This window comes from Pongo pygmaeus, chromosome 1, assembly GCF_028885625.2.
Source record: "Pongo pygmaeus isolate AG05252 chromosome 1, NHGRI_mPonPyg2-v2.0_pri, whole genome shotgun sequence".
Lineage (NCBI taxonomy): Eukaryota > Metazoa > Chordata > Mammalia > Primates > Hominidae > Pongo > Pongo pygmaeus.
The window spans coordinates 198,200,002-198,225,499 of NC_072373.2; the positions used below are offsets into that span (position 1 = coordinate 198,200,002).

Below are 25,498 nucleotides of genomic sequence, written 5' to 3' on the forward strand. Positions count from 1 at the left end.
ATGTTTTGTCTCAGGGGCCATTCCACCTAAGAGATGACCAGGTTCTATGCTGGGGCTTCCTCAACCCCTCTGGCTTGAGAGTAAGGTGACTGGGGAAGAAGAGACTGTCTAAAATAAATTATCCTTAGGAAGAAGGTGGCCGGGTGTGGCGGCTTATGCCTGTGATCCCAGAACTTTGGGAGGCTGAGGTGGGTAGATCACCTGAGGTCAGGAGTTCGAGACCAGCCTGGCCAAGATGATGAAACTCCATCTCTACTAAAAAGACACACACACACAAAAATTAGCTGGGTGTGGTGGCGGGTGCCTGTAATACCAGCTACTTGGGAGGCTGAGGCAAGAGAATTGCTTGAATCCAGGAGGCAGAGGCTGCAGTGAGCTGAGATCACGCCATTGCACTCCAGCCTGGGTGACAAAGTGAGACTTTGTTTCAAAAAAAAGAAAAAAAAGAAAGAAAAAGAAAAAGAAGTTGTCAGCCCTAGGGGGGGAATGGAGAGAAATCCTGTAGGGTGGGGAATCAGGTCTTACAACTTTTCCTCATTAACTCCCTTTCCTTGGTGTGATCATAGCTCACTGCAACCTCAAACTCCTGGGCCCATGGGATCCTCCCGCCTTGGCCTCCCAAACTGCTGGGATTACAGGGTGAGCCATCGTGCCTGGTCTTGCTTCTCTTAACATCTTCCCACCCCCAATCTCATTCTAACGTGATTCTATCAGGAGCCTCTGGCAGTAGATGATTTGCCTCTGGGGGAAATGCAAACAACTAATAAACCCTGAAAAAGATAACAAATCTTAAACAGAAAATAAGAGTTAAAACAATAAAGTACCTTGTAAGGATGTGAAATAAAGAATGAGGTACTCAGTATACCTACTTTAAAAATGTACCCTTGTTTGAAATGAAACCTAAGTCCCAAATGCAGTACATAACTCTGTGGACATGTCTTATAATATAAATGATTTACATTTTATAATACCAAAATAACAGTTTATACATAAAAACATTTCAGTACTTAAAAATAGCTCAAGGCTGGGAGTGGTGGCTCATGCCTGTAATCCTAGTACTTTGGGAAGCTGAGGTGGGTGAATCACTTGAGGTCAGGAGTCTGAAACCAGTCTGGCCAACATGGTGAAACCCCATCTCTACTAAAGTACAAAAAAATTAGCTGGGTGTGGTGGTGGGCGCCTATAATCTCAGCTACTCAGGAGGCTGAGGCAAGGCAGGAGAATCGCTTGAATCAGGGAGGTGGAGACTGCAGTGAGCTCAGATCGTGCCACTGCACTCCAGCCTGGGTGACAGAGCGAGACTCGTCTCACCAAAAAAAAAAAAAGCCAGGCGCGGTAGCTCAGGCCTATAATCCCAGCACTTTGGGAGCCGAGGCAGGCGGATCACCTGAGGTCAGGAGTTGGAGACCAGCCTGACCAACATGGAGAAACCCCGTAACTACTAAAAATACAAAATTAGCCGGGCGTGGTGGCACATCCTTGTAATCCCAGCTACTCAGGAGGCTGAGGCAGGAGAATTGCTTGAACCCAGGAGGCGGAGGTTGTGCTGAGCTGACATCCCACCATGGCACTCCAGCCTGGGCAAGGCAACAAGAGCGAAACTCCATCTCAAAAAATAATAAAAAAAAATAGCTCAGGGCTGGGCAGGGTGGCTCATGCTTATACTCCCAACACTTTAGGAGACTGAGGTAGAAGGATTGTTTGAGCCCAGGAGTTCAAGACCAGCCTAAGCAACATAGTGAGACCCTGTTTCTACAAAAAAAAAAAAAAAAATTAAAAAATTGGCTGGGTGTGGTGGCCTCCTATAGTTTGGAGGCTGAGGCAGGAGATTCGTGTGAGCCCAGGAGTTCGAGGCTGCAGTGAGCCATGATCACATCACTGCACTCTAGCCTGGATGGCAAACTGAGACCGTGTCTCAAATAAAAATAAATAAAAAATAAAAAAGTATGTACCACCTCCTTCCACTCTCTCTCTTGCTCCTGCTCCCACATGTGAGACATGGGATTGAGTTGTGCCCCCCAAAATTATATGCTGAAGTCTTAAACCTGGTACCTACACTGGAGACCTTAATTTGCAAATAGGGTCTTTGCAGATATAATCAAGTTAAGATGAGGTCATCCTGGATTAGGGTGATATCATTATAAGGACAGATCTGGAGAAAGGAGGACACTGAGAAGACACATACAGGGGCTGGGTGAGGTGGCTCACACCTGTAATCCTAGCACTTTGGGAGGCCAAGGAAGGGCAGACTGCTTGACGCCAGGAGTTCAAGACCAACCTAGGCAACAGGCTGGTCTCAAAAAAACAAAAACAAAAACAAAACCACACACACAGAAGGAGGAGCACCATGTGAAGACAGAAGCAGAGGCTGGAATGATGGAGCTACAACAGAAGGAATGCCAAGGTTTGCTGGCACCCACCAGAAGCTAAAAAGAGGCAAGGAAGGACTCTGCCCTACAACCTTCAGAGAGAGCATGGCCCTGTCAACACCTTGATTTCAGAGTTTAGCCTCCAGAACTGTGGGAGAAGAATCAACGTACGTTGTTTCATAGGTGATGTGATGCTAGGGTAGATGCTTGAAAGGCAAGCAGGTTTTCACTCAGAAAAAAAAAAAATAAAAGAGGAAAAGCATTCTAGGCAGAAGATATAGTTTGAGCCAAGGCACAGACTGGTATAATCAGAAAATAGGAAGTAAGTTGTTCAATATGGCTGGAGCATAGGGTGCAAAAGAGATGGTGAGAGATGGGTGGAGCACCTTATTTGCTTCATTAAAGAGTTTGGATTAGACCCTGTAAGCATTGGGGTGGGGGTGGGGGGCATTAAGGGGTTTTATGCAAAGGAGAGAGGCGATTTAGTATTTGATCAAATCAGAGAGCAGTAAGAACGTCACTGGCAGTGAGACCAGGCAGGAGGCAGTTGTAATCTAGACAAAATGGTAGGGGTAGAAATGGAAGTGGTTGGGCTGGGCATGGTGGCTCATACCTGTAATCTCAGCACTTTGGGAGGCCAAGGTGGGCAGATCACTTGAGGTCAGGAGTTTGAGACCAGCCTGGTCAACATGGTGAAACCCCGTCTCTACTAAAAATAGAAAAATTAGCCAGGCATAGTGGCATGTGCCTCCTGTAATCTTAGCTACTCAGGAGGCTGAGGTGGGAGAATTGCTTGAACTTGGTAGGCAGAGGTTGCAATGAACTGAAGTTGCACCACTGAACTTCTCCAACCTGGGTGACAGAGTGAGACTACATCTCAAAAAAAAAAAAAAAAAAAGAAAAGAAAAGAAGAAAAAAGAATGGAAGTAGCTGTAGGTAGTGGTATGGTGGTATGAGTCTGTTTTCTGTTACTTATAACAACAACAACAACAACAAAACGCTGAAACTGGATAATTTATAAAGAAAAGGAAAAAAAGCAGAAAAAAATCATGAAGAAGATAAAGGAAAAGAAGACAAATAAATGAAATTTATGTATTATAGTTCTGAAGGCTAAGACATCCCAGGTCAAGGGTCCACACTTGGCAAGGGCTTTCTTGCTGGTGGAGACTCTTTGCGGAGTCCTGGGACAGTGCAGAAGGATTGGTAGTGATATGGTTTGAATCTGTGTCCCTGGCCAAATCTCATGTCGAATTGTAATCCCCAGTGTTGGACGTGGGGCCTAACGTGAGGTGACTGGACCATTGGGGCAGAGTTCTCATGAATGGTTTAGCACCATCCCCCCTTGATACTGTACAGTGAGTGAGTTCTCATGAGATCTGGTTGTGTGAAAGTGTGTGGCACCTCTCTTCTGCCTACTTCAGCCATGTGAAGATGCCTGCTCCTCCTATGCCTTCCACCATAACTGGAAGCTTCCTGAGGCCTCCCCAGAAGCAGAAGCTACTATGCTTCCTGTACAGCCTGCAGAACTGTGAGCCAATTAAACCTCTATTCTTTATAAATTACCCAGTCTCAGGTACTTCTTTATAGCAATGCAAGAGCGGACTAGTACAGGTGGCAAAGGGGCTGAGCGTGCTCCTATCTCCCTTCCTCTTCTTCTAAAACCACTAGTTCCTCCCATGATAACCCATTAATCCTTCATAACCCAATCACCTCTTAATGGCCCCACCTCTCAGTACTGCCACATTGTGCCACGCATGGTGGCTCATGCTTGTAATCCCAGGACTTTGAGAGGCCAAGGCAGGCAAATTGCTTGAGCCCTGGAGTTGGAGACCAGCCTGGGCAACATGGCGAAACCCCATTACTACAAAAAATACAAAAATTAGCCAGGCATGGTGGCATGTACCTGTAGTCCCAGGTACTCAGGAGGGTGAGGTAGGAGGATCACCTGAGCTTGGGGAGGTTGAGGCTGCAGTGAGCCGTGATCATGCCACTGCACTCCAGCCTGGGTGACACAGTGAGACTCTGTCTCAAAAAAAAAAAAAAAATACTGTCACCTTGAGGATTAAGTTTCAACATGAGTTTTGAAGGGGACCAACATTTAAACCACAGTAGTGGTGATGAAAATAAGTAGACAAGGCCAAGGCAGGTGGCTCACTAGAGGTCAGGAGTTCGAGACCAGCCTGGCCAACATAGTGAAACCCCATCTCTACTAAAAATAGAAAAATTAGCCAGGCGTGGTGGCGGGTGCCTGTAATTCCAGCTACTAGGGAGGCTGAGGCACGAAAAAGGCTTGAACCCGGGAAGCAGAGGTTGCAGTGAGCTGAGATCATGCCATTGCACTCCAGCCTGGGTGGCAGAGCCAGACACCGTCTCAAAAAAAGAAAGAAAAGAAGTAGAGAGAGATAAGCCAGAGGTAGAATCAGCAGGACTTGGAAGCAGCATAAATAACCGTGGGTAAACACATGGGCTATGCCATCAAAGTGAATCTAAACCCCGGCTCTGCTGTGGTTTACACATCCATTTCCTCACCTATAAATGGGGGTTTATAAGAGTGCAGTACCTACTTCATGGAATTGTAGATTCAACATGACATTGCAAATGTCAAGAACTCTGCAGGTGCCTGGGACATTGCAGCTGCTCAATAATATATGAGCTGCTGTTATAATTCTTATCATCGTTGTCATCAATCACCAGTTAGATACAGAAGATAACCTCAAACTTACTGAATTTCAAACTTATTATTGCAGCCTTTTCTTAACCGCTGAAATGTACTCCTTCATCTGTGTCTCCTTTCTTGGGAATTAGTACCACTATTTCCCTCTAGTGCCTAATCCAGGACCCAGGAACCATCCCAGGCCAAACCTTTCCTTTCTCAGCCTCCATATCTATATCCTTCAGACTTGGAGACTAACAAATGAATAAGTAAATGAATGGCACATGTTGAAAGTTTCCTACATGATTTCTTTTCAATGTGTTCTACTCTCAGGATTCTTCCCACCTCCAGATGTTTGATGAATATTTACTTCCATTTGTGTGTGTGTGTGTGTGTGTGTGTGTGTGTATTTAATACTTAGCTCTTCTAGAAAGTATTTGGTGTACTGTGTGATGAGAAGATCTAAATTTTTCCCTAAGTAGCTAACTACTATAGATAAGAAGGAGGGAGGGGTGAGAAAGGAAGAAAAAAAGAGAAAATGGCCAGATGGCTAGATGCTAAGATAAATGATTGGTAGCATTTACATTGTTACCTCTTGTTTAAGGTTTGATTTTCAGAAACTGATCAGAAACGTAATTTTGTTCCACAAAAAGATGATCTGTTTCTTAGAGGCAAATGCCTTCCTACTTCCCTACTTCCCTCCTTTTCCCCCATTCTCTGTCTTTAATCAAGCTCACAGAGTTTGTATATAGGTCTATATACGTTATACATGTGTATGTGATATGTCAGATATACCATATATACAAGAAAGACAGAAGGCCATTTTATAAATTACGATGAAATATGTAAACATCAAAGGGACAGATATTTGTTTTCCACTGACTGACATATTCTCCTTTCTTTATGAGGAAGTGATATGGAAAGCCAGTCATCAAAATGTTGCTCACTGAGCATGAAGTCAGTATATTATGGATGTCTGGATATACGCTCAGGAAATCTAGGCTGGAGATAAAGATTTAGAAATCATCAACAGAGGGTGGCATTTGAAAGATTTTAATAACTGATTATAAGAGTTTGGTAAAATGGACCAGGCATGGTGGCTTACACCTATAATCCCAGCACTTTGGGAGGCTGAAGCAGGCAGATGTTTGAGCTCAGGAGTTTGAGACTAGCCTGGGCAACATGGTGAAACCTCATCTCTACAAAAAAAAATATAAAAACTAGCTGGGTATGGTGGCACGGGCCTGTAGTCCCAGCTACTTGGGGGCTGAGGTGGGAGGATCACTTGAGCCCAGGAGTTGGAGGCTGCAGTGAGTTCGGATTATGCCACTGCCCTTTAGCCTCAGGGACAGAGCAAGCAACATTTTATTTAAATCAAATGTTATTTAATGTTTATTTAAATTAAATGTTAATGAGATGGTTTCTATACATTTACATTTAGCATTATTTGCCCTAGAATCCAAGGCAAAACAAAAACAAACAAAAACAAAATCCCAGAGAAACACAAATTATTTATACGGTTCTCACATCATTTTTTTGAGATGGAGTCTGGCTCTGTTGCCCAGGCTGGAGTGCAATGGCGTGACCTTGGCTCACGGCAACCTCTGCCTCCCAGGTTCAAGCGATTCTCCTGCCTCAGCTTCCCAAGTAGCTGGGACTACAGGCGCACACCACCACGCCCGGCTAATTTTTGTATTTTTAGTAGAGACGGGGTTTCACTATGTTGGCCAGGTTGTTCTCGAACTCCTGACCTCAAGTGATCCACCTGCCTTGGACTCCCAAAGTGATGGGATTACAGGTGTCAGCCACCGCAACTGGTCTTTTCCCCTTCCCTTTCATCCTTGAATGTGTATGATTCGAAAATAAGAAAACACTCTACTGACATGGAAAGTTAAGAAAGTTAAGTTCCCTTGTATTATATATATTGGTCTATACCTTGCTTTTTCTTTTTTCTTTTTTTTTTTTGAGATGGAGTCTTGCTCTGTCACCAGACTGAAGTGCAATGGCACAATCTCAGCTCACTGCAACCTCCGCCTCCCAAGTTCAAATGATTCTTCTGCCTCAGCCTCCCAAGTAGTTGGGACTAGAGGCGCCCGCCACCACGCCTGGCTAATTTCTGTATTTTTAGTAGAGACGGGGTTTCACTATGTTGGCCAGGATGGTCTCGATATCTTGACCTCGTGATCTACCTTGCCTCGACCTCCCAAAGTGCTGGGATTACAGGCGTGAGCCACTGTGCCCAGCCCTATACCTTGCTTTTTCTTAAATTAAGTTTGAGACCAGGATGGCAGAATAGATTTTTAAAAATTGGCTGGGTATGATGGTGCATGCCTGTGGTCCCAGCTACTTGGCAGGCACAGACAGTGGATTGCTTAGGCCCAGGAGTTGGAGGCTGCAGTGAGCTATAGTAATACCACTGCACATCAACCTGGGCAACAGAGCAAGACCCTGTCTCTAAAAAATAAAAAATTGTGGCCGGGCGTGGTAGCTCACACCTGTCATCCTAGCACTTTGGGAGGCCAAGGCGGTTGGATCACGAGGTCAGGAGTTCGAGACCAGCCTGGCCAACATGGCAAAACCCTGTCTCTACTAAAAATATAACAATTAGCCGCAGTGGCGCACGCCTGTAATCCTAGCTACTCAGGAGGCTGAGGCAGGAGAATCGCTTCAACCCGGGAGATGGAGGTTGCAGTGAGCTGAGATCATGTTACTGCACTCCAGCCTGGGGGACAGAGTGAGACTCTGTCTCAGAAAATAAATAAATAAATAAAAATAAAAAATTGCATGTGCCTGTAGTCCCAGCTACGTGGGAGGCTGAGGTAGGAGGGTCACTTGAGCCCAGGAGGTGGAGGCTGCAGTGAGCAGTGATTGCACCACTGCACTCCAGCCTGGGCACATAGACACTGTCTCAAAAAAAAAAAATTAAATTAAAATTAAAAAATTTTTTTTAAAATTTGAAACAAGAAATTGGGAAGTCCAGAGTCCAGAGAAATAACTGGTTTAGAAGAAAAGCAATGACTTTGGTTTTATGTATGTTGGATTTCAGAGGAATGGGAAATCAGGTAGATATGGCCAGGAGGCCACTGGAAATGCTGGTCTGAAGTTCACAGGGACACTCAGAGTTGAAGATAGAGGAGTAAGAGTATCTGCAAATAGCAATTAGGCTGTTAGCAGAAATGAAGGGGCTCAGAGGAAGCATGGGCTGAGAAGGGAACCTGGAGGATTGCCCATGATTGTGCGGCAGGATGGGGAAAAGATGCCAGTGTTACAGACAAGAAATTACAGGGAGAATTAAGAGAGCTTTGTGACACATTAGCCAAGGGTGGAGAATTTCAAGAAAGATGCAGTGAAGGGGTTAAAGGGCCAACAGGCAGTAATAAAGTAACTACCTGCATTGTCTCATTTAATCCTCACATGCAATCTATTGGGGAGATGGTATTATTATTATTATTTTTGAGACGGAGTGTCACTCTGTCGCCCAGGCTGGAATGCAGTGGCACCATCTCGGCTCACTGCAAGCTCCACCTCCTGGGTTCATGCCATTCTCCTGCCTCAGCCTCTCGAGTAGCTGGGACTACAGGTGCCTGCCACCATGCCCAGCTAATTTTTTGTATTTTTAGTAGAGACAGGTTTTCACTGTGTTAGCCAGGATGGTCTCGATCTCCTGACCTCGTGATCTGCCCGCCTCAGCCTCCCAAAGTGCTGGGATCCCAAAGTGAGCCACTACACCCAGCTGGGAGATGGTATTATTATCCCCATTTTACAGAAAAGGGAGTTAACCCAGACAGTGATGCCAAGGCTGCATGATGCAGCTGTGGGAGGTCAGAATTCTGACACTGGTTCTACCACTATATTAGTATTATGTCCATGGGCAAGTAACTCACGTTTCTAGGCTTAACATCCTTCTCTGCAAATTAAAAGGACTGATCTAGATAATCTCCAGTTCTTAATAATACGAGTATGTGATTAAGTTAGAATGGGAGAAATACATACGCAAGAGAGGCAATGAATTAAAAAATGTAGTTCCACACAATTGCCTGGATCCCAGTTTAAAAAAAAGATAAAGCCGGGTGCAGTGGCTCAGGCCTGTAATCCCAGCACTTTGGGAGGCCAAGGCGGGTGGATCACCTGTGGTCAGGAGTTCGAGACCAGCCTGACCAACATGGTGAAACCCAGTCTCTACTAAAAATATATAAATTAGCCAGGCTTGGTAGCAGGTGCCTGTAATCCCAGTTACTCTGGAGGCTGAGGCAGAATTGCTTGAACCTGGGAGGCGGAGGTTGCTTCTGCACTCCAGTCTGGCCGACAGAGCCAGACTACATCTCAAAAAAAAAATTTAAAAATAAATAAATAAATAAATAAAAGATTAAAATGTAGTTCAAATATGTATCCTGGATGTTAAAAAAAAAAAATTCGGCCCACATTCACAAGGATACACTATACCTCCTCAAGAGAGTTTTCAAAATAAAGATGCCATTAAAAAAAATCAGCAATCAGTGAACAGGGAGACCAAAAAAATCAGAATGCTGAACATCTTAGACAGTGAATTTCCAAGAAATAAATCCATTTTCTGACATATAAAATCTACAACTATAAAATTTTACCTTTTTTTTTTGAGACAGAGTCTTGCTCTGTTGCCCAGGCTGGAGTGCACCGGCATGATCTTGGCTCGCTGCAATGTCTGCTGCCCGGGTTCAAGTGATTCTCCTGTCTCAGCCTCACAAGCACCTGGGATTATAGGCGCCCAGCACCACGCCCGGCTAATTTTTGTATTTTTAATAGAGACGGGGTTTTGCCATGTTGGCCAGATTGGTCTCAAACTCCCGACCTCAGGTGATCCTCCTGCCTTGGCCTCCCAAAGTGCTGGGATTACAGGTGTGAGCCACTGCACCCAGCCCAAAATTCTACTTTTTTTTTTTTTTTTTGAGATGGAGTTTCACTCTTGTTGCCCAGGCTGGAGTGCAATGGTGCCATCTCGGCTCACCTCCACCTCCACCTCCCGGGTTCAAGCAATTCTCCTGTCTCAGCCTCCCGAATAGCTGGGATTACAGGCATGTGCCACCATGCCCAGCTAATTCTGTATTTTCAGTAGAGACAGGGTTTCTCCACGTTGGTCAGGTTGGTCTCGAACTCCCAACCTCAGGTGATCTGTCTGCCTCGGCCTCCCAAAGTGCTGGGATTACAGGCGTGAGCCACCGCGCCTGGCCCCAGAATTCTCCTTCTCATCTATGCATTTAAGTGAGGTAGATGAAGAATTAAAATTTGTCATACCTGGAAATTTGTGAATGCTGCTCTTGAATGGAGTAAAAAGGGAAGATTCTAAGTCAAACAGTCTGTGTTTGGAGGATTGTCCTGTAGAGAGAGAAAACAGATATTTATAATGTACTTTTGTAATAAGAGGCAGAAAGATCTGCTATGGTACATAATATTTATTTAAATAAATTATATAAGGGCCAGGCACAGTAGCTCACACCTGTAATCCCAACACTTTGGGAGGCCAAGGCGGGCAGATAACCTGAGGTCAGGAGTTTGAGACCAGCCTGGCCAATATGGTGAAACCCCATCTCTACTAAGTATACAAAAATTAGCTGGGCATGGTGGCAGGTGCCTGTAATCCCAGCTACTCAGGAGGCTGAGGAGGGAGAATTGCTTGAACCCGGGAGACGGAGGCTGCAGTGAGCCGAGATCGTGCCACTGCATGCCAGCCTGGGCAACAGAGCAAGACTCCATTTCAAAAAAAAAAAATTATGTAAGAGCCTCTGTCAGATACGATTTTTAACATGTAAAAATAGATGATCTGGCACAACTATTAATAATAGTTAACAATAGTTAATAGAAAATCATTAATAATATTAATAATATATAACAAGTATGTAATATAATATATAATGATATAAAATATAATATACAATATAAATAAATCATTAATATTATTAATGAAAGATCATTTGGCTTCAAATTGGCTCAGAACTCTTTTTAAAGAAATATATACATTTTATATACATATTTTTATGTTTTATATATATAACTTTTTAACCTCAATCTTAATATTAAAGTTTATAAGAAGAGATTTCCAATATTAAAATATATTATGGCAAATCAAAAGCAATCCTTTTTTTCATTTTGTTTTGGTGTTTTTGAGATGGAGTCTCACTCTGTCGCCCAGGCTGGAATGAAGTGGCGTGATCTCGGCTCACTGCAACCTCCACCTCCCTGGTTCGAGCAATTCCCCTGCCTCAGCCTCCCGAGTAGCTGGGATTACCTGCACACACCACCACGCCTGGCTAATTTTTTTGTATTTTTAGTAGAGTTTTTCCATGTTGGCCAGACTGGTCTCGAAATCCTGACCGACCTCAGGCAATCCTCCCGCCTGGGCCTCCCAAAGTGCTGAGATTACAGGTGTGAGCCACCGCGCCTGGCCATTTGGTTTATTTTTTGAGACAGTCTCACTTTGTCACTCAGGCTACAGTGCGGTGGCACAATCACAGCTCATTGCAGCCTTGATCTCCCAGGCTTAAGCGATTCTCCCTCTTCAGTCTACCAAGTAGCTGGGACTACAAGTACCCACCACCAAGCCTGGCTAATTTTTGTATTTTTTAGAAAGATGAGGTTTCGTCATGTTGCCCAGGCTGGTCTCAAACTCCTGGGCTCAAGCGATCCCCCCACTTCGGCCTCCAAAAGTGCTGAAATTATAGGCATGAGCCACCATCCCTGGCCCAAACATACTTTTTAACTTTGTCAAGAAAATAAACTTAAGACAACACTATTCAAAGTGAGGCCAGCAGATGATACCAAGATAGTAAATCCTATTGCTCTTTTCCTCCAAATGTCATCAATGTGTTTTGGAAGAAAACTGAACAGAATAGCTTTAAAAATTCAACATATCTTGAAAAAAAAAGAAAATACAGGTAAGTATAAAGAAGAGGAGCTGGGCCCAGTGGCTCATGCCTGTAATCCCAGCATTTCAGGAGGCAAAGGCAAGAAGGTCACTTGAAGCCAGGAATTCCAGACCAGCGTAGGGAACATAGTGAGACCTATCTCTAAATAAATAAATAAGAAAACAAACTGAAATAACCTTTTTTTTTTTTTGAGATGGAGTTTTGCTCTTGTTGCCCAGGCTGGAGTGCAATGGTGTGATCTCGGCTCACCACAAACTCTGCCTCCCGGGTTCAAGTGATTCTGCCTCAGCCTCCCAAGTAGCTGGGATTACAGGTATGCTCCACCACACCCGGCTCATTTTGTATTTTTTGTAGAGATCGTATTTCTCCATGTTAGTCAGGCTGGTCTCAAACTCCCGACCTCAGGTGATCCACCCGCCTCAGCCTCCCAAAGTGCTGGGACTACAGGCATGAGCCACCGTGCCCAGCAATTTTTTTTTTTTTTTTTTAGAGACAGTCTCACTCTGTCACTCAGGCTGGAATGCAGTGGTGTGACCATGTCTCATTATGGCCCTGACCTCTCAGGCTCAAGTGATCCTCTAGCCTTAGCCTTCTGAGTAGCTGAGACTACAGGTTTACCAGGCTAAATCTTGTATTTTTGTAGAGACGGGGTTTTTCCATGTTGCCCAGGCTGGTCTTGAAATCCTAGGCTCAAGTGATTCTCCCACCTTGTTGGAATAATAGGCATGAGCCACTGTGCCTGGCCCAAAATTAATAGTTTTTGAGACCAACTCGTTGCCACACTAAAAGCTCATCTGTCACCTAGCCCTAATGAGTTAGAAGGGCATTCAGAGAATGGCATGTACTTGGATTGCTTCACTGCTTCAACACTGCCACTTAAGGGCATATTAACTATTGTCCAGTGTACTGGGTGTGTACAGTGCTAATTTGTGGCTTTTTTTTTTTTTTTTGAGACGGAGTCTCGCTCCTGTTGCCCCAGCAGGAGTGCAATCGTGCAATCTTGGCTCACTGCAACCTCCGCCTCCTGGGTTCAAGCGATTCTCCTGCCTCAGCCTCCCGAGTAGCTGGGACTGCAGGAGCCTGCTACCACGCCCGGCTAATTTTTGTATTTTTAGTAGAGGCGGGGTTTCACCATATTGGCCAAGCTGGTCTCGAACTCCTGACCGTGTGATCCGCCTGCCTCGGCCTCCCAAAGTGCTGGGATTACAGGCATGACCCACCGCGCCTGGCCTAATTTGTGGCTTTTTAAGAGAACTGATTTCTTTTCCTTTTGTTTTTGCCGCAGGGTCTCATTCTCACCTAGGCTGGAATCCAGTGGCACGATCTTGGCTCACTTCAACCTCTGCCTCCCAAGTTCAGGGATGCTTGCACATCAGCCTTCCGAGGAGCTGGGACCACAGACGTGTACCACCACAGCTGGCTAATTTTTTTGTATTTTTTGTAGAGATGGGGTCTCACCACGTTGCCCAGGGTAGTATCGAACTCCTGGACTCAAGCAATCCACCCACCACCTTGGCCTCCCAAAGTGTTGGGATTACACGCGTGAGCCACTGCACCTGGCTAAAAGAACTGATTTCTGAGCATAGTCTGTGCCCTAAACAATTTTTACATGCTGATGGAATGCTATTTTTTCAGATGACCACCAAGTTCCACTCTAGCAGATATTAGAGTAGATCTGTGGATGGACATTCAGGATCCTTTTTTTTAAGGGTCTCGATATATTGCCCAGGCTGGTCTTGAACTCCTGGGCTCAAGAGATCTGCCCACCTCAGCCTCCCAAAGTGCTAAGATTACAGGCATAAGCCACCACGCCCGGCATCAACATCCTTTCTAACTTCCTTCTGGAAACTAAAAAGTACATTTCCCAGACTCTTTACAATTCAGTTTCCCCATGTGAAATGTGGCCTATCAATGAGATGTTCTGTGAGATCCGGAAGGCAGAAATGAGGTGGGAACCATCTTTCTTCTGTTTTGGCTGTTAATGCTGGCAAGCACATTTATGGAAACATTGTATTTTTTTCTCATAGCAGCATTCTAGTGTCAAAAGCTTCATGATTGTCAAGAGACAAACATGGTGAAGACAGGAGTCACTATTTGGTAGGAGTTCAGGGGAAGTTCAGGGGTAGCAGGGTTCTTTCCTTTTATTTATTTATTTTCAGAGGCAGGGTCTCACTCTGTCATCCAGGATGAAGTGCTGAAGTGCAGTGGTGCACTCATAGCTCACTGTAAACTCGAACTCCTAGGCTCAAGGGGATCCTCCCACTTTGGCCTCTCAAAGTGCTGGATTACACTGTGCACGGCCTATAGCAGTTAGTCGACCCTTAAATTACACTAGCAATGTCATTGGCAGCCTCCTGATTCCCTCCCTGGGGGGCCTGTTGGGCAGTCTTTTTTTTTTTTTTTTGAGGCGGAGTTATACTCGTTGCCCAGGCTGGAGTGCAATGGTGTGATCTCGGCTCACCGCAACCTCTACCTCTCGGGTTCAAGCGATTCTCCTGCCTCAGCCTCCCAAGTAGCCGGGATTACAGGAATGTGCCACCATGCCTGGCTAATTTTTATGTTTTTAGTAGAGACGGGGTTTCACCATGTTGACCAGGCTGGTCTCGAACTCCTGACCTCAGGTGATCCGCCCGCCTCAGCCTCCCAAAGTGCTGGGATTACAGGCATGAGCCACAGCACCCAGCGAGGTGTTTTGTTTTGTTTTGTTTTGAGACAGAGTCTCGCTCTGTCCTCCAGGCCGGAGTGCAGTGACGTGATCTCAGCTCACGGCAACCTCTGCCTCCTGGGTTCAAGTGATTCTGTCTCTGCCTCTGGAGTAGCTGGGACTACAGGCGCGGGCCACCATACCCGGCTAATTTTTGTATTTTCAGTAGAGATGAAGTTTCACCATATTGGCCAGGCTGGTCTCGAACTCCTGACCTCATGATCTGCCTGCCTCGGCCTCCCAAAGTGCTGGGATTACAGGCATGAGCCACGGTGCCTGGCCCCAGCCAGGTATTTCTTTTTATCAATGTGAGCATGGACTAATGCAGGGACAATCATAATACCTATAGCTTATAGAGCTGCGAGATGGAGAAAATTAGAAGATAATCCAAGCAACATGCTTGTAACAGTGCCTGGCTTATAACAAGCCCTTGATAAATGTCAGCTATTATTATTATTATTAATTATCTAAACATTTAAAAACACTGCTTTCAATGAGTACAAAATGTAAACACTTTAGAATTTTATTACCACACATTTTGTCTTACACAAATGGGGATACAGAAAGGAGGCTCACACCTGTAATCCTAGCACTTTGGGAAGCTGAGGCGGGTTTATCACCTGAGGTCAGGAGTTCAAGACCAGCCTGGCCAACATGGCGAAACCCCGTCTCTACTAAAATACAAAAGTTAGCCGGGCATGATGGCGGGTGCCTGTAATCCCAGCTACTCGGGAGGCTGAGATGGGAGAATCACTTGAACCCTGGAGACGGTGGTTGCAGTGAGCCGAGATCGCACCACTCCACTCCAGCCTGGGCGGCTGAGTGAGACTCTGTCTCAAAACAAAAACAAAAACAAAAAAATGTGGATACAGAAAAAAAAAGTTTTTTGACTGGTTTCATCATATTCGTGTACCTAGAGAGAGTGAGAGCGATCATTTCAAAACTACATGTGTACCTGGGAATAGCAACCCTCTACTCCAACTAGTCAACTGTAGACCTCACCTTAAGGAAGGATTATTCTTTTTTTTTTTTTAATTTGAGACAGAGTCTAGCTCTGTTGCCCAAGCTGGAGTGCAGTGGTGCAATCTCGGCTCACTGCAACCTCTACCTCCCAGGTTCAAGTGATTCTACTGTCTCAGCCTCCCAAGTAGCTGGGATTACAGGTGTCCGCCACCATGCCCAGCTAGTTTTTGTATTTTTAGTAGAGACAGGGGTTTCACTGTTTTGGCCAGGCTGGTCTCGAACTCCTGACCTCATGATCCACCTGCCTCGGCCTCCCAAAGTGCTGGGATTACAAGCGTGAGCCACCCCACATCTAGTCTTTTTTTGTTTTTTTTTGCTTTGTTTGTTTGTTTTTTGTTTTAGACAGAATCTTTCCCTGTTGCTCAGTCTGGAGTGCAGTGGTGAGATCACAGCTCACTGCAGCCTTGACCTCCCCAGGCTCAAGTGATCCTCCCACCTCAGCCTTCCGAGTACAAGTGTGTGCCAAATTATTCTTGAGAAACCATTTTTGCCTTTTTTTCTTTTTTTTTTTTTTTTTTTTTTTTTGAGATACAGACTTGCTCTGTCGCTCAGGCTGGAGTGCAGTGGTACGACTTCAGCTTACTGCAACCACCACCTCCTGGGCTCAAGTGATTCTCCTGCCTCAGGCTCCCAAGTAGCTGGGATTACAGGCATGCGCCACCACACCCAGCTAATTTTTGTATTTTTAGTAAAGACAGGGTTTCACTATGTTGGTCAGGCTGGTCTCAAACTCCTGACCTCAAGTGATCCACCCACCTCAGCCTCCCAAAGTGCTGGGATTACAGGCATGAGCCATTGCACCTGGCCAATTTTTGCCATTTTTCCATTCAATCGTTACCTCATTAATCATGCTCTATCAACCTGGGTGTTTGTTACTCAAACTAAGAAAATGTTACCACAGAAGCAATTGCCTGAGAATGAGACCTATAACCTAAAATAAGATTTGCAACCTAAAAGTGTATGTTTCAATGTTGCTGAGTACAGTGGCTCAAACCTGTAGTCCCAGCTACTCAGGAGGCTAAGGCAGGAGGGAGGATCCCTTGAGCCCAGGAGTTCGAGGCTGCAGTGAGCGATGCTCATGCCACTGCACTCTAGCCTGGGCAACAGGGCAAGACTCCATCTCTATTAAAAAAAAAAAAAAGAAAAGAAAATTTAAGTGTTTATACTTAGAATACTATTCTAATGTATATATTTAAAAAGTCATGGATAAAACTATGGCTTAGTTTGGTTTGCTGAAGTATCTTCTGGTGATGAAAAATACATTGCAGATTTTGGAATAAAACTTCCCCCAGCCAGGCATGGTAGCTCATATCTATAATCCTAGCACTTTGGAAGGCCCAGGCAGGAGGATCACTTGAGCCCAGGAGTTCGAGACCAGCCTGGGCAACATGGCGAGACCTCGTCTCTACAAATTATTAAAAAATTAGCCAGGCGTGTGGTAGTATATGCCTGTGGTCCCAGCTACTCAGTAGGCTGAGGTGGGAGGATCACTTGAGCCTGAGAGGCTAAGGCTGCAGTGAGCTGTGATTGTGCCACTGCACTCCAGCCTGGGCAACAGGGCAAGACCCTGTCTCAAAAACAAAAACAAAAAACTTCCCCCAGATATTCTGGATATGTAAGAATTTTATGTTGGACCTAGTCCAACAGTGCCAGGGAGACAGAGGGAACTGAGGGTGACATAAGGCATCTGCTATGCCCTCCGTGTTTCACATGCTGCTGAGAGCCACAGGATTCAAAGCAATGGAGGTTTTCTGAAGGGTCAGAAAAACAGCCGAAAGAAAACAACTTCATCTTTTGATACAATCATTAATTTTACATTGTTCTGAACTCCACAGCAGTATATTTTCCTTTTTTAAATTCTTGAGACAAGGTCACACCAGTCTGAAGTGCAGTGGTACGATCTTGGCTCACTGCAGCCTTGGCCTCCGGGGCTCAAGTGATCCTGCTTCAGTCTCCCACATAGGTGCACCACCATGTCTGGCTCTTTCTATATTTTAACAGAAAAATCTTTTATTCTTTTTTTTTTTTTTTTTTTTTTTTTTTTTGAGACAGAGTCTCACTCTGTTACCCAGGCTGGAGTGCAGCAGCATGATCTTGGCTGACTGCAACCTACCACTCCTGGGTTCAAGTGATTCTCGTGCCTCAGCCTCCTGAGTAGCTGGGATTACAGGCACACACCACCACACCTAGCTAATTATTATATTTTTAACAGAGACAGGGTTTCGCCATGTTGGCCAGGTTGGTCTCAAACTCCCGGCCTCAAGTGATCTGCCTGCCTTGGCTTCCCAAAGTGCTGGGATTACACGTGTGAGCCACTGTATGTGGCACTTTTATTCTATTTTTATGAGAAGGGCAGATACTCAAATTGGCAGGTGAAACGCATTTATTCAAGACATATTTATTGAGCAACTACCCTATACCAGACTATACCTGGTCCTGAGAATATAGAGGTGATGAAATGTCAAAGGTCAGTGCTCACTTTCAAGCAGCTCACTGTCTATTAGGAGAGAGAGAGAGTCAGAGACAGGAAGAGAAAAGCCTTCTAGACAAAGTGACAATACAATGAAGAAAATACTCATAGTAGAAGGGAGCTATAAAACAAAGAAAGCAAATGATTGTACCCGGGAGTATTAAGAAACATTTCCAAAAGGCTCAATGTTTAGGTTGGGTCTTGAAGGATGAAAAGTTTCTACATGAGAAAGAGGGCAAAGGGCATTCTAGCCAGAGAGAACACCAAATGGGAAGGCAAAAACAGCATATTAAACAGCATGGCCTCCTAGGGGATGGTAAGAAGTTTGCTATAGCTAGAGACTGCGGGCCTATGGAAGGATGGCAGAAGATGAAACTAGAAAAGTATGTAAGAGCTAGATCTTGGAAGCCTCTCCAGTTTTGTGGGTTCTGAGGCACTTCTGAAGGATTTTAAAAATAAGAAACACAGGATTATAGGTCTACCAATCATTAGCCGTGTGACTTCGTCAAGTTACTTAACTCTAAGCATTGGTTTCCTTTTTGTAAAATGAGGTTATTGACTGTTAAGAGGCTCTAAGGAAGTCTGTTAAGAAGATTAAATAAGATAATCGCTAAAATAAATAAGATTAAATAAGACAAATAGAAATAAGCACATGAAGAGATGTTTAGCATCATTAATCATTAGAGAAATGCAAACCAAAATCACAATGAGATACTACCTCACACCCACTAGGATAGTTTGCTACAATAATTTTTTAAAATTTTTTTCTTCTTCCTTTTCTATATTTTCTTTTTTTTCCATGTTTTTCCAGAGATACAATAATTTTTTTAAAAACATGAAAATACTAAGTGTTAGCCAGAGTATAGATAAATGAGAACGTTCACACACTGCTGGTGGAAATATAAAATGGTACAGTGACTTTGGAAAACAGCCTGGGAGTTCTTCAAATGATTAAACATGGAGTTATCATATGACCCAGCAATTTCACTCCTAGGTATATATTCAAGAGTAATGAACACATATGTCTACACAGAAACTGATATATGAATGTTTATAGTAGCATTATGTGTAACAGCTAAGACGTGGAAACAATCCAAATGTCCACCGATGGACAGATGGGTAAACAAAATGTGGTATACCCATACAGTGGAATGTAACTTGGCCATGAAAAGAATGAAGTACTGATATGGTCATGCGCCGCATAATATTTTGGTCAACAACTGACTACATATATGACGGTGGTCCCATAAGATTATAATAACATATTTTTATTGTACCTTTCCTGTGTTTGTTTATTTATTTATTTATTTATTTTTGGAGACAAAGTCTTGCTCTATCCCCCAGGCTGGAGTGCAGTAGCACGATGTTGGGTCACTGCAACCTTCGCCTCCTGGGTTAAAGCAGTTCTCCTGCCTCAGCCTCCTGAGTAGCCAGGATTACAGGCACCCACCACCATGACTGGATAATATTTGTATTTTTAGTAGAGACGGGGTTTTGCCATGTTGGCCAGGTTTGTCTTGAACTCCTGACCTCAGGTGATCCACCCACCTTGGCCTCCCAAAGTATTGGGATTACAGGTGTCAGCCACTGTGCCCAGCTTTCCTGTGTTTAGATATGTTTAGATACACAAATACTTACCATTGTTTTACAAATGCCTACAGTATTATGCTATACAGGATTGTAGCCTAGGAGCTATAGGCTATACCATACAGCCTAGGCGTGTAGTAGGCTATATCAGCTAGGTTTGTGTAAGTACATTCTATGATGTTCACACAACAACAAAAATCACCTAACAACACATTTCTCAGAACATATCCCCATCATTATGTGACATATGACTGTATATACTACAACATGGGTGAACCTTAAAAACCTCATGCTGGCTGGGAACAGTGGCGTGAGCCTGTAGTCCCAGCTATTTGGGAGGCTGAGGCAGAGGACTGGTTGAGCCCAGGAAGTCAAGGATGTAGTGAGCCAGGATTACGCCACCACAATCCAGTATGGGTGACAGTGAGACCCTGTCTCTAAAAAACAAACAAGTCCGGGCGCGGTGGCTCACGCCTGTAATCCCAGCACCTTGGGAGGCCGAGGCGGGTGGATCATGAGGTCAGGAGATCGAGACCATCCTGGCGAACATGGTAAAACCCCGTCTCTACTAAAAATACAAAAAAACTAGCCGGGCATGGTGGCGGGTGCCTGTAATCCCAGCTACTCGGGAGGCTGAGGCAGGAGAATGGCATGAACCCGGGAGGCAGAGCTTGCAGTGAGCTGAGATCGCGCCACTGCACTCCAGCCTGGGTGACAGAGTGAGACTTTGTCTTAAAAAAAAAAAAAAACAAAAAACTCATGCTAAGTTACAGAAACTAGTCATAAAAAATATATATATTTTATTTATGATTTTATTCACATGAAATGCCGAGAATGGGTAGATCCACATAGGAAGTAGATGAGGGGTTATCAGGAGCTAGGGAGACATGGGAATAGGAGTGACTGTTAACAGGCATGGGGTTTCTTTATGCAAATGATGAAAATGTTCTGCAGTTAAGAGGGTCGTGATGGTTGCACAATTTTGTGACCATATCAAAAAACTGAATCGTACACTTTAAAAGGGGTAAATTTTATGGTATAAGAGTTACATCTCAGGCCAGGCGCAGTGGCTCACACCGGTAATCCCAGCACTTTGGAAAGCCGAGGCGGGTGGATTACGTGAGGTCAGGAGTTTGAGACCAGCCTGACCAACATGGTGAAACCCCGTCTCTACTAAAAATACAAAAAATTAGCCGGGCATGGTGGCAGACACCTGTAATCCCAGCTACTTGAGAGGCTGAGGTAGGAGAATTGCTTGACCCTGGGAGGCAGAGGTTGCAGTGAGCCCAGATCACACCATTGCACTCCAGCCTGGGCAACAAGAGTGAAACTCCATCTCAAAAAAAAAAGTTATATCTCAAAAAAAAATAGGAATTGTCCTATACATTGGGGTCAGTTACAACCTGATATTCACATTGAAAGGATTTTAACATAACATGCATTCACAGTAGTACTCTTGAGTCATCAAAAAAGGTTTAAGTTATTTTCAGAATTATGTGATTAGGTCATGGAAATGGGTAATACATTTCAGATTTTCTTCTTTCAGTAGAGTGACTTTATACATTGAAACAGCAAGTTAGATCAATTTATGTGGGACATCCAAAATCCAAATGGAAACAAATTTTAAATATCTGTAAGAGTTAAATATTATAATAGTCCCAAGAATATAACAGAATTCAAGATTTCCATCAAGTTCAATGATCTTTAAAAAGGTGGTTGGGAAAGACAATTACACATTTTAGGAACCATTAAGTTCGAAGGTCTTTGGAATAGAAGCAAATGACATGTATTTCTATGAGTAGACTGAAGATTTAAGTAGCAAGTGTAACTTGAACTAAGGTTGTGGTTGAGAAGATCAACTTTTTTTTTTTTTTTTTTGAGACGGAGTCTTGCTCTGTCGCCCAGGCTAGAGTGCAGTGGCGCGATCTCAGTTTACTGCAACCTCTGCCTCCCAGGTTCAAGCGATTCTCCTGCTTCAGCCTCCTGAGTAGTTGTGATTACAGGTGCCTGCCACTGCGCCCTGCTAATTTTTGTATTTTTAGTAAAGATGGGGTTTCACCATCTTGTCCAGGCTGGTCTCGAACTCCTGACCTCGTGATCCACCCCCGCCCCTTGGCCTCCCAAAGTGTTGGAATTACAGGTGTGAGCCACCACACCCGGCTGAGAAGATCAACTCTTTTAAGATATATAGTCATTAATCTAAAATTTAATGTGTCCCACCAGGGTCAGCAAAACTAATCTTGTCAGCCTGCTTAGCAAACATTCCTGAGTCATAAAGAACTTCAGCTAACTAGAGTGGTAATTGTATTCCTTGATGGATAAATGATCCTTTAGCTTTGGGAAGATTTAGAATTAAGTACAGATGCTCCTCAACTTACGATGGGGTTACATCCCAATAAACCTATTTTAAGTTGAAAACATTGTAAGTTTAAAATGCATTTAATACCCCATTAAACCCACTGTAAAGTCAAAAAATCGGTAAGTCAAGCCATTGTAAGTCCGTGATCGTCTGTATTAAAAACATTTAAGAGCTATGGTTTGAACATTTGTGTCCCCTCCAAAATTCACGTTGAAACTTCATCCCCATTGCAACAGTATCACCTTTAGGAGGTGACTGGGCCACGAAGACTCTGCCCTCTTGCATAGAATTAGTGCCCTTATAAAAGGACCTGAGGGAGTAAGTTTGGCCCCTTTTGCCCTTCCATCCCTTCTGCCACGTGAGGACACAGCAGTCCTCCCCCATCCAGAGGATGCAGCAACACAGTGCCATCTTGGAAGCAAAGAGCAGCCCTCATTAGACACCAAACTGCCTGGACTTCCTGGCCTCCAGAAGTGTGAGAAATAAATTTCTGTTCTTTATAATTACCCAGTCCCAAAGTATTTTTATAGCTGCACAAATGGCCTGAGACAGAAAAGATTTAGAGTTAATAAAAACACTTAACAGAATCAAAACTATAGTTGGGGAAATCCTCATTGAGAAGATGGCATTTGGGTAAAGTCCAAAGGAAGTAAGTCATGTGGGTGTCTGGGGGAAGAATATTTCAGGCAAAGGGAACAGCAAGTGCAAAGGCCCTGAACTGAGCAGGCAAGGAGGCATGGGGGAAGCAATGGGATGTGGAGTCAGAAAGGGAAAGCAGATCATGAGAGAAGTAGGACATGGTGAGACCAGGTGCTTGTAAGGCTGCATAGACTATTATGGAGCTTTTGGCTTTTAAACTGCGTAAGATGGGGCGCCACTGACCAATTTTGAGCAGAAAAGTGACAAAAGCTTCATTCAAGGGAATCAAACACATCAAATCCTTTAAATATGATTAACATATCGTTGTGTCACTGAGTTAAGTCTATTAGACATAGTTTTATCTAAAACTTAGATTTAAATGACATATGATGAATCAATATTACTCTATCTTACAAAGTTTTTGATGGCCCCAAATCATTATCAACAGCAAAGCTGGTGATTTCAGGGCTAGGAGATAAGGGTTAGTGGCGTGGCCTCCTTCCTGGAGTCCCTACTCATTATGCCTCCTGCTGACATTTTAGAGCACAATCCACCCCGATACCCATTTGGTCAAGGGCCCTAAGCCAGATTCTCACTTCCCAGTTGCCACCTGTGTGGCCAGAGAGGTTCCCAGGAATAAAGACATCTGATCTCTGCTTATCAGTGAGGGGCTCTTGCTCCAGTCTACAAACGCATCCGTACCTGAGGCATGGAGGAGATAAGACTGGAGTAGAAGCTTGCTGAGGATTTTGGAGGCTTTCCTGAAAAAGATCAGTTAAGGTTTTTAGAGCAGGGGAGCGCTGTGTAAGACTGGCCCTTCTAAAGACTCCTCTGGAGGTGCCTTAGGAGGGAAGGCAGGGCGGGAACAGGAGGCCCTGGGCGGCTATGGTCACCCTGGCCTAGAGGTGAAACGCCATGCTTCATAAGTGTTCCCTCATCTGCAAAGCGGAATTACCATCAGCCTGACTAGGTGGTTGTTTTATGTGAAATTAAGTGAAATAATTCATATAGGTGAAAGCACTCCATTTAAAGTTGTGCAACTATAAAGGTTTATCAAGCATAGAGGTGATACTGACGTGTGTGGTTAGAACCCCACCAGGTGTGTGTGAATCTACCGCTTCCAAACGCGTCTTAGAATGATGTGGATGGAGTAGGGCCATTGGAACAATCAGCGATAAATAAGCGCATCTGAAGGGGAAGGGAACAAGCCGCTGACTAACTCACAAAAGAGGCGGTCCGCATGGGTAGAGATGAGCATGTAAGGTTCCGTCCAGAAGCAAATAGTTGGAGCTCAACATTGGTTAGGCGCGGTGAGTTCGCCCTCGGTTCTAAGCCCAGATGTCGCATCTTGACATAAAACCAAGGATGGAGGCTGCACCGAGAAACTCGGGCTACTGCCCTGGGAGCCAGGTTCCCCGGCAGCGCCCCTGGCCGCGCCCGCAGAGACTCCGGCCCCGGCCTTGCCCTGCCCTCCCCGCGCGCCCCCGCGGCGGCCGCCCGTCTTTGCTCCGCGCAGCCCGAGCCCCTCCAGAGTCCGCGGCGCCCGACGGCTCCAGACACGCCCGGCGCCGTCCCCGCCGCCTTCCCGCCGTCGCCGCCAGGAGGCTCCGCGCGCCTTCCCGCCTTTCCCCGGGCCGGGCCGGGCGGCGAGGCGGGCGCGGGCGGCGACGGCGCGGCCATTGTCCCGCAGCCCCTCCCGGGCGCGCAGGAAGGGCCGGCCCCGCGGGCTGGGAGGCGCGGCCGGGCGCGGGGAGGGGCGGCCGGGAGCCGGTGCCCACCAACGCCCGCCGCCGCCCCGGGATGGGCCCGCTGCCGCCGCAGCCGCCCGCGCCTCCTCCGCGGCCGCCCACAGCCCCTCAGAGCCGGCGCCGCCGCCGCCGCCGCCGCCACTGCGCCCCGGGCTGCAAATGGCGCCCGCTCGCCTCGGCGCCTCCCGCCGCGCTCCCGGCCCGGGGACGTCTGGGGAAGGCGCGCCGGGGGCCCGCATCCCAGCACCTCCGCCGCCCGGGGCCGTCAGAGCCCGCGGCGCCTCCGCCCGCGGCCAGGCTCGCGGCGGGTCCCGGGCAGCCCCGACGCCCGCCCGCCCTCCGCCAGCGCCGCGCGCAGCCACTTACCGCGGGCCGCGGCGCACCGGCCGGTCGCGCGCGCGGGCCGAGGGAAGATTCCTGGTTCTCGGTTGGGGAAGGACCCCCTTTCGAGGCCGTTCCTTTGCGCCCTAAAACAAGTAGCCCCAACGTGAGAGAAACAAAAGGTATTTGCTGACGTGGGCGTTGGACAGAAACGCCCGAGGGCTGGGGACACAATTAAAGGGGCAACGCACAGATTTCAGGCACCAACCAGCAGCTTCGCCCACTCCCCCTGCCCTTGCCCACACCCGCTGCACGCTCCAGAGGCACCGGGGTGCCCAGATTCTCTAGCAGTTGACTGCGGATCATGATTTTAGTCAGGAGCTGAAATTTAAAATTGTACTTTACGTTGGGAAAGGCGCCTCCGGAGGGCAGAAGGGCTGGATTTCTAGGATCTGGGGAATTTGGTTTAGGAAAGAGGGAGGGACTTAGGCGTGCCCACAATTACTGTATAAGTACATGTGACATTATTGTACTTAAGTTTAGCAACGTCAAATGCAAAAGATTTCCACAGAATTTTCCCTTGTACTGAAGCAGTTATTTTAGTTGAGGATAACCTTTTCTAAACCTGTACAGGTCAGAAGCATTTCATTTGAAGAGGAAAACCCAGAGAGGCTGAGATAAGAGAACATAATTCTTAGTTAAGTCCAGAGAAGTATAAAATTAGTA

The 25,498-nt window shown here is 45.6% G+C and overlaps 1 protein-coding gene across 21 annotated transcripts in view; it reads right to left on the reverse strand.

Annotated features, from left to right (window-relative positions):
• Positions 1–25,240, reverse strand: part of ZBTB8A (zinc finger and BTB domain containing 8A) — a 67,267-nt gene extending 42,027 nt beyond the window's left edge. For 3 of the 21 annotated variants that reach the window (XM_054464437.2, XM_063666302.1, XM_063666303.1), the window contains exons 1-2: positions 24,818–25,069; positions 10,294–10,374 (exon numbers count right to left, since the gene is read on the reverse strand). Coding sequence is in view for 2 of the 21 variants with exons in the window: in XM_063666337.1 (XP_063522407.1) it covers positions 10,294–10,374; positions 23,406–23,464; positions 23,928–24,001 (214 nt within the window). In the remaining 19 variants the exon portion in view is untranslated. Of the gene's footprint in view, positions 1–2,982; positions 3,090–10,293; positions 10,375–23,405; positions 23,465–23,927; positions 24,051–24,817 lie in introns of those variants that run through there. The other 18 variants (XM_063666325.1, XM_054464404.2, XM_063666337.1 and 15 more) reach the window with 17 other exon arrangements.
• Positions 25,241–25,498: the final 258 nt, after the last annotated feature.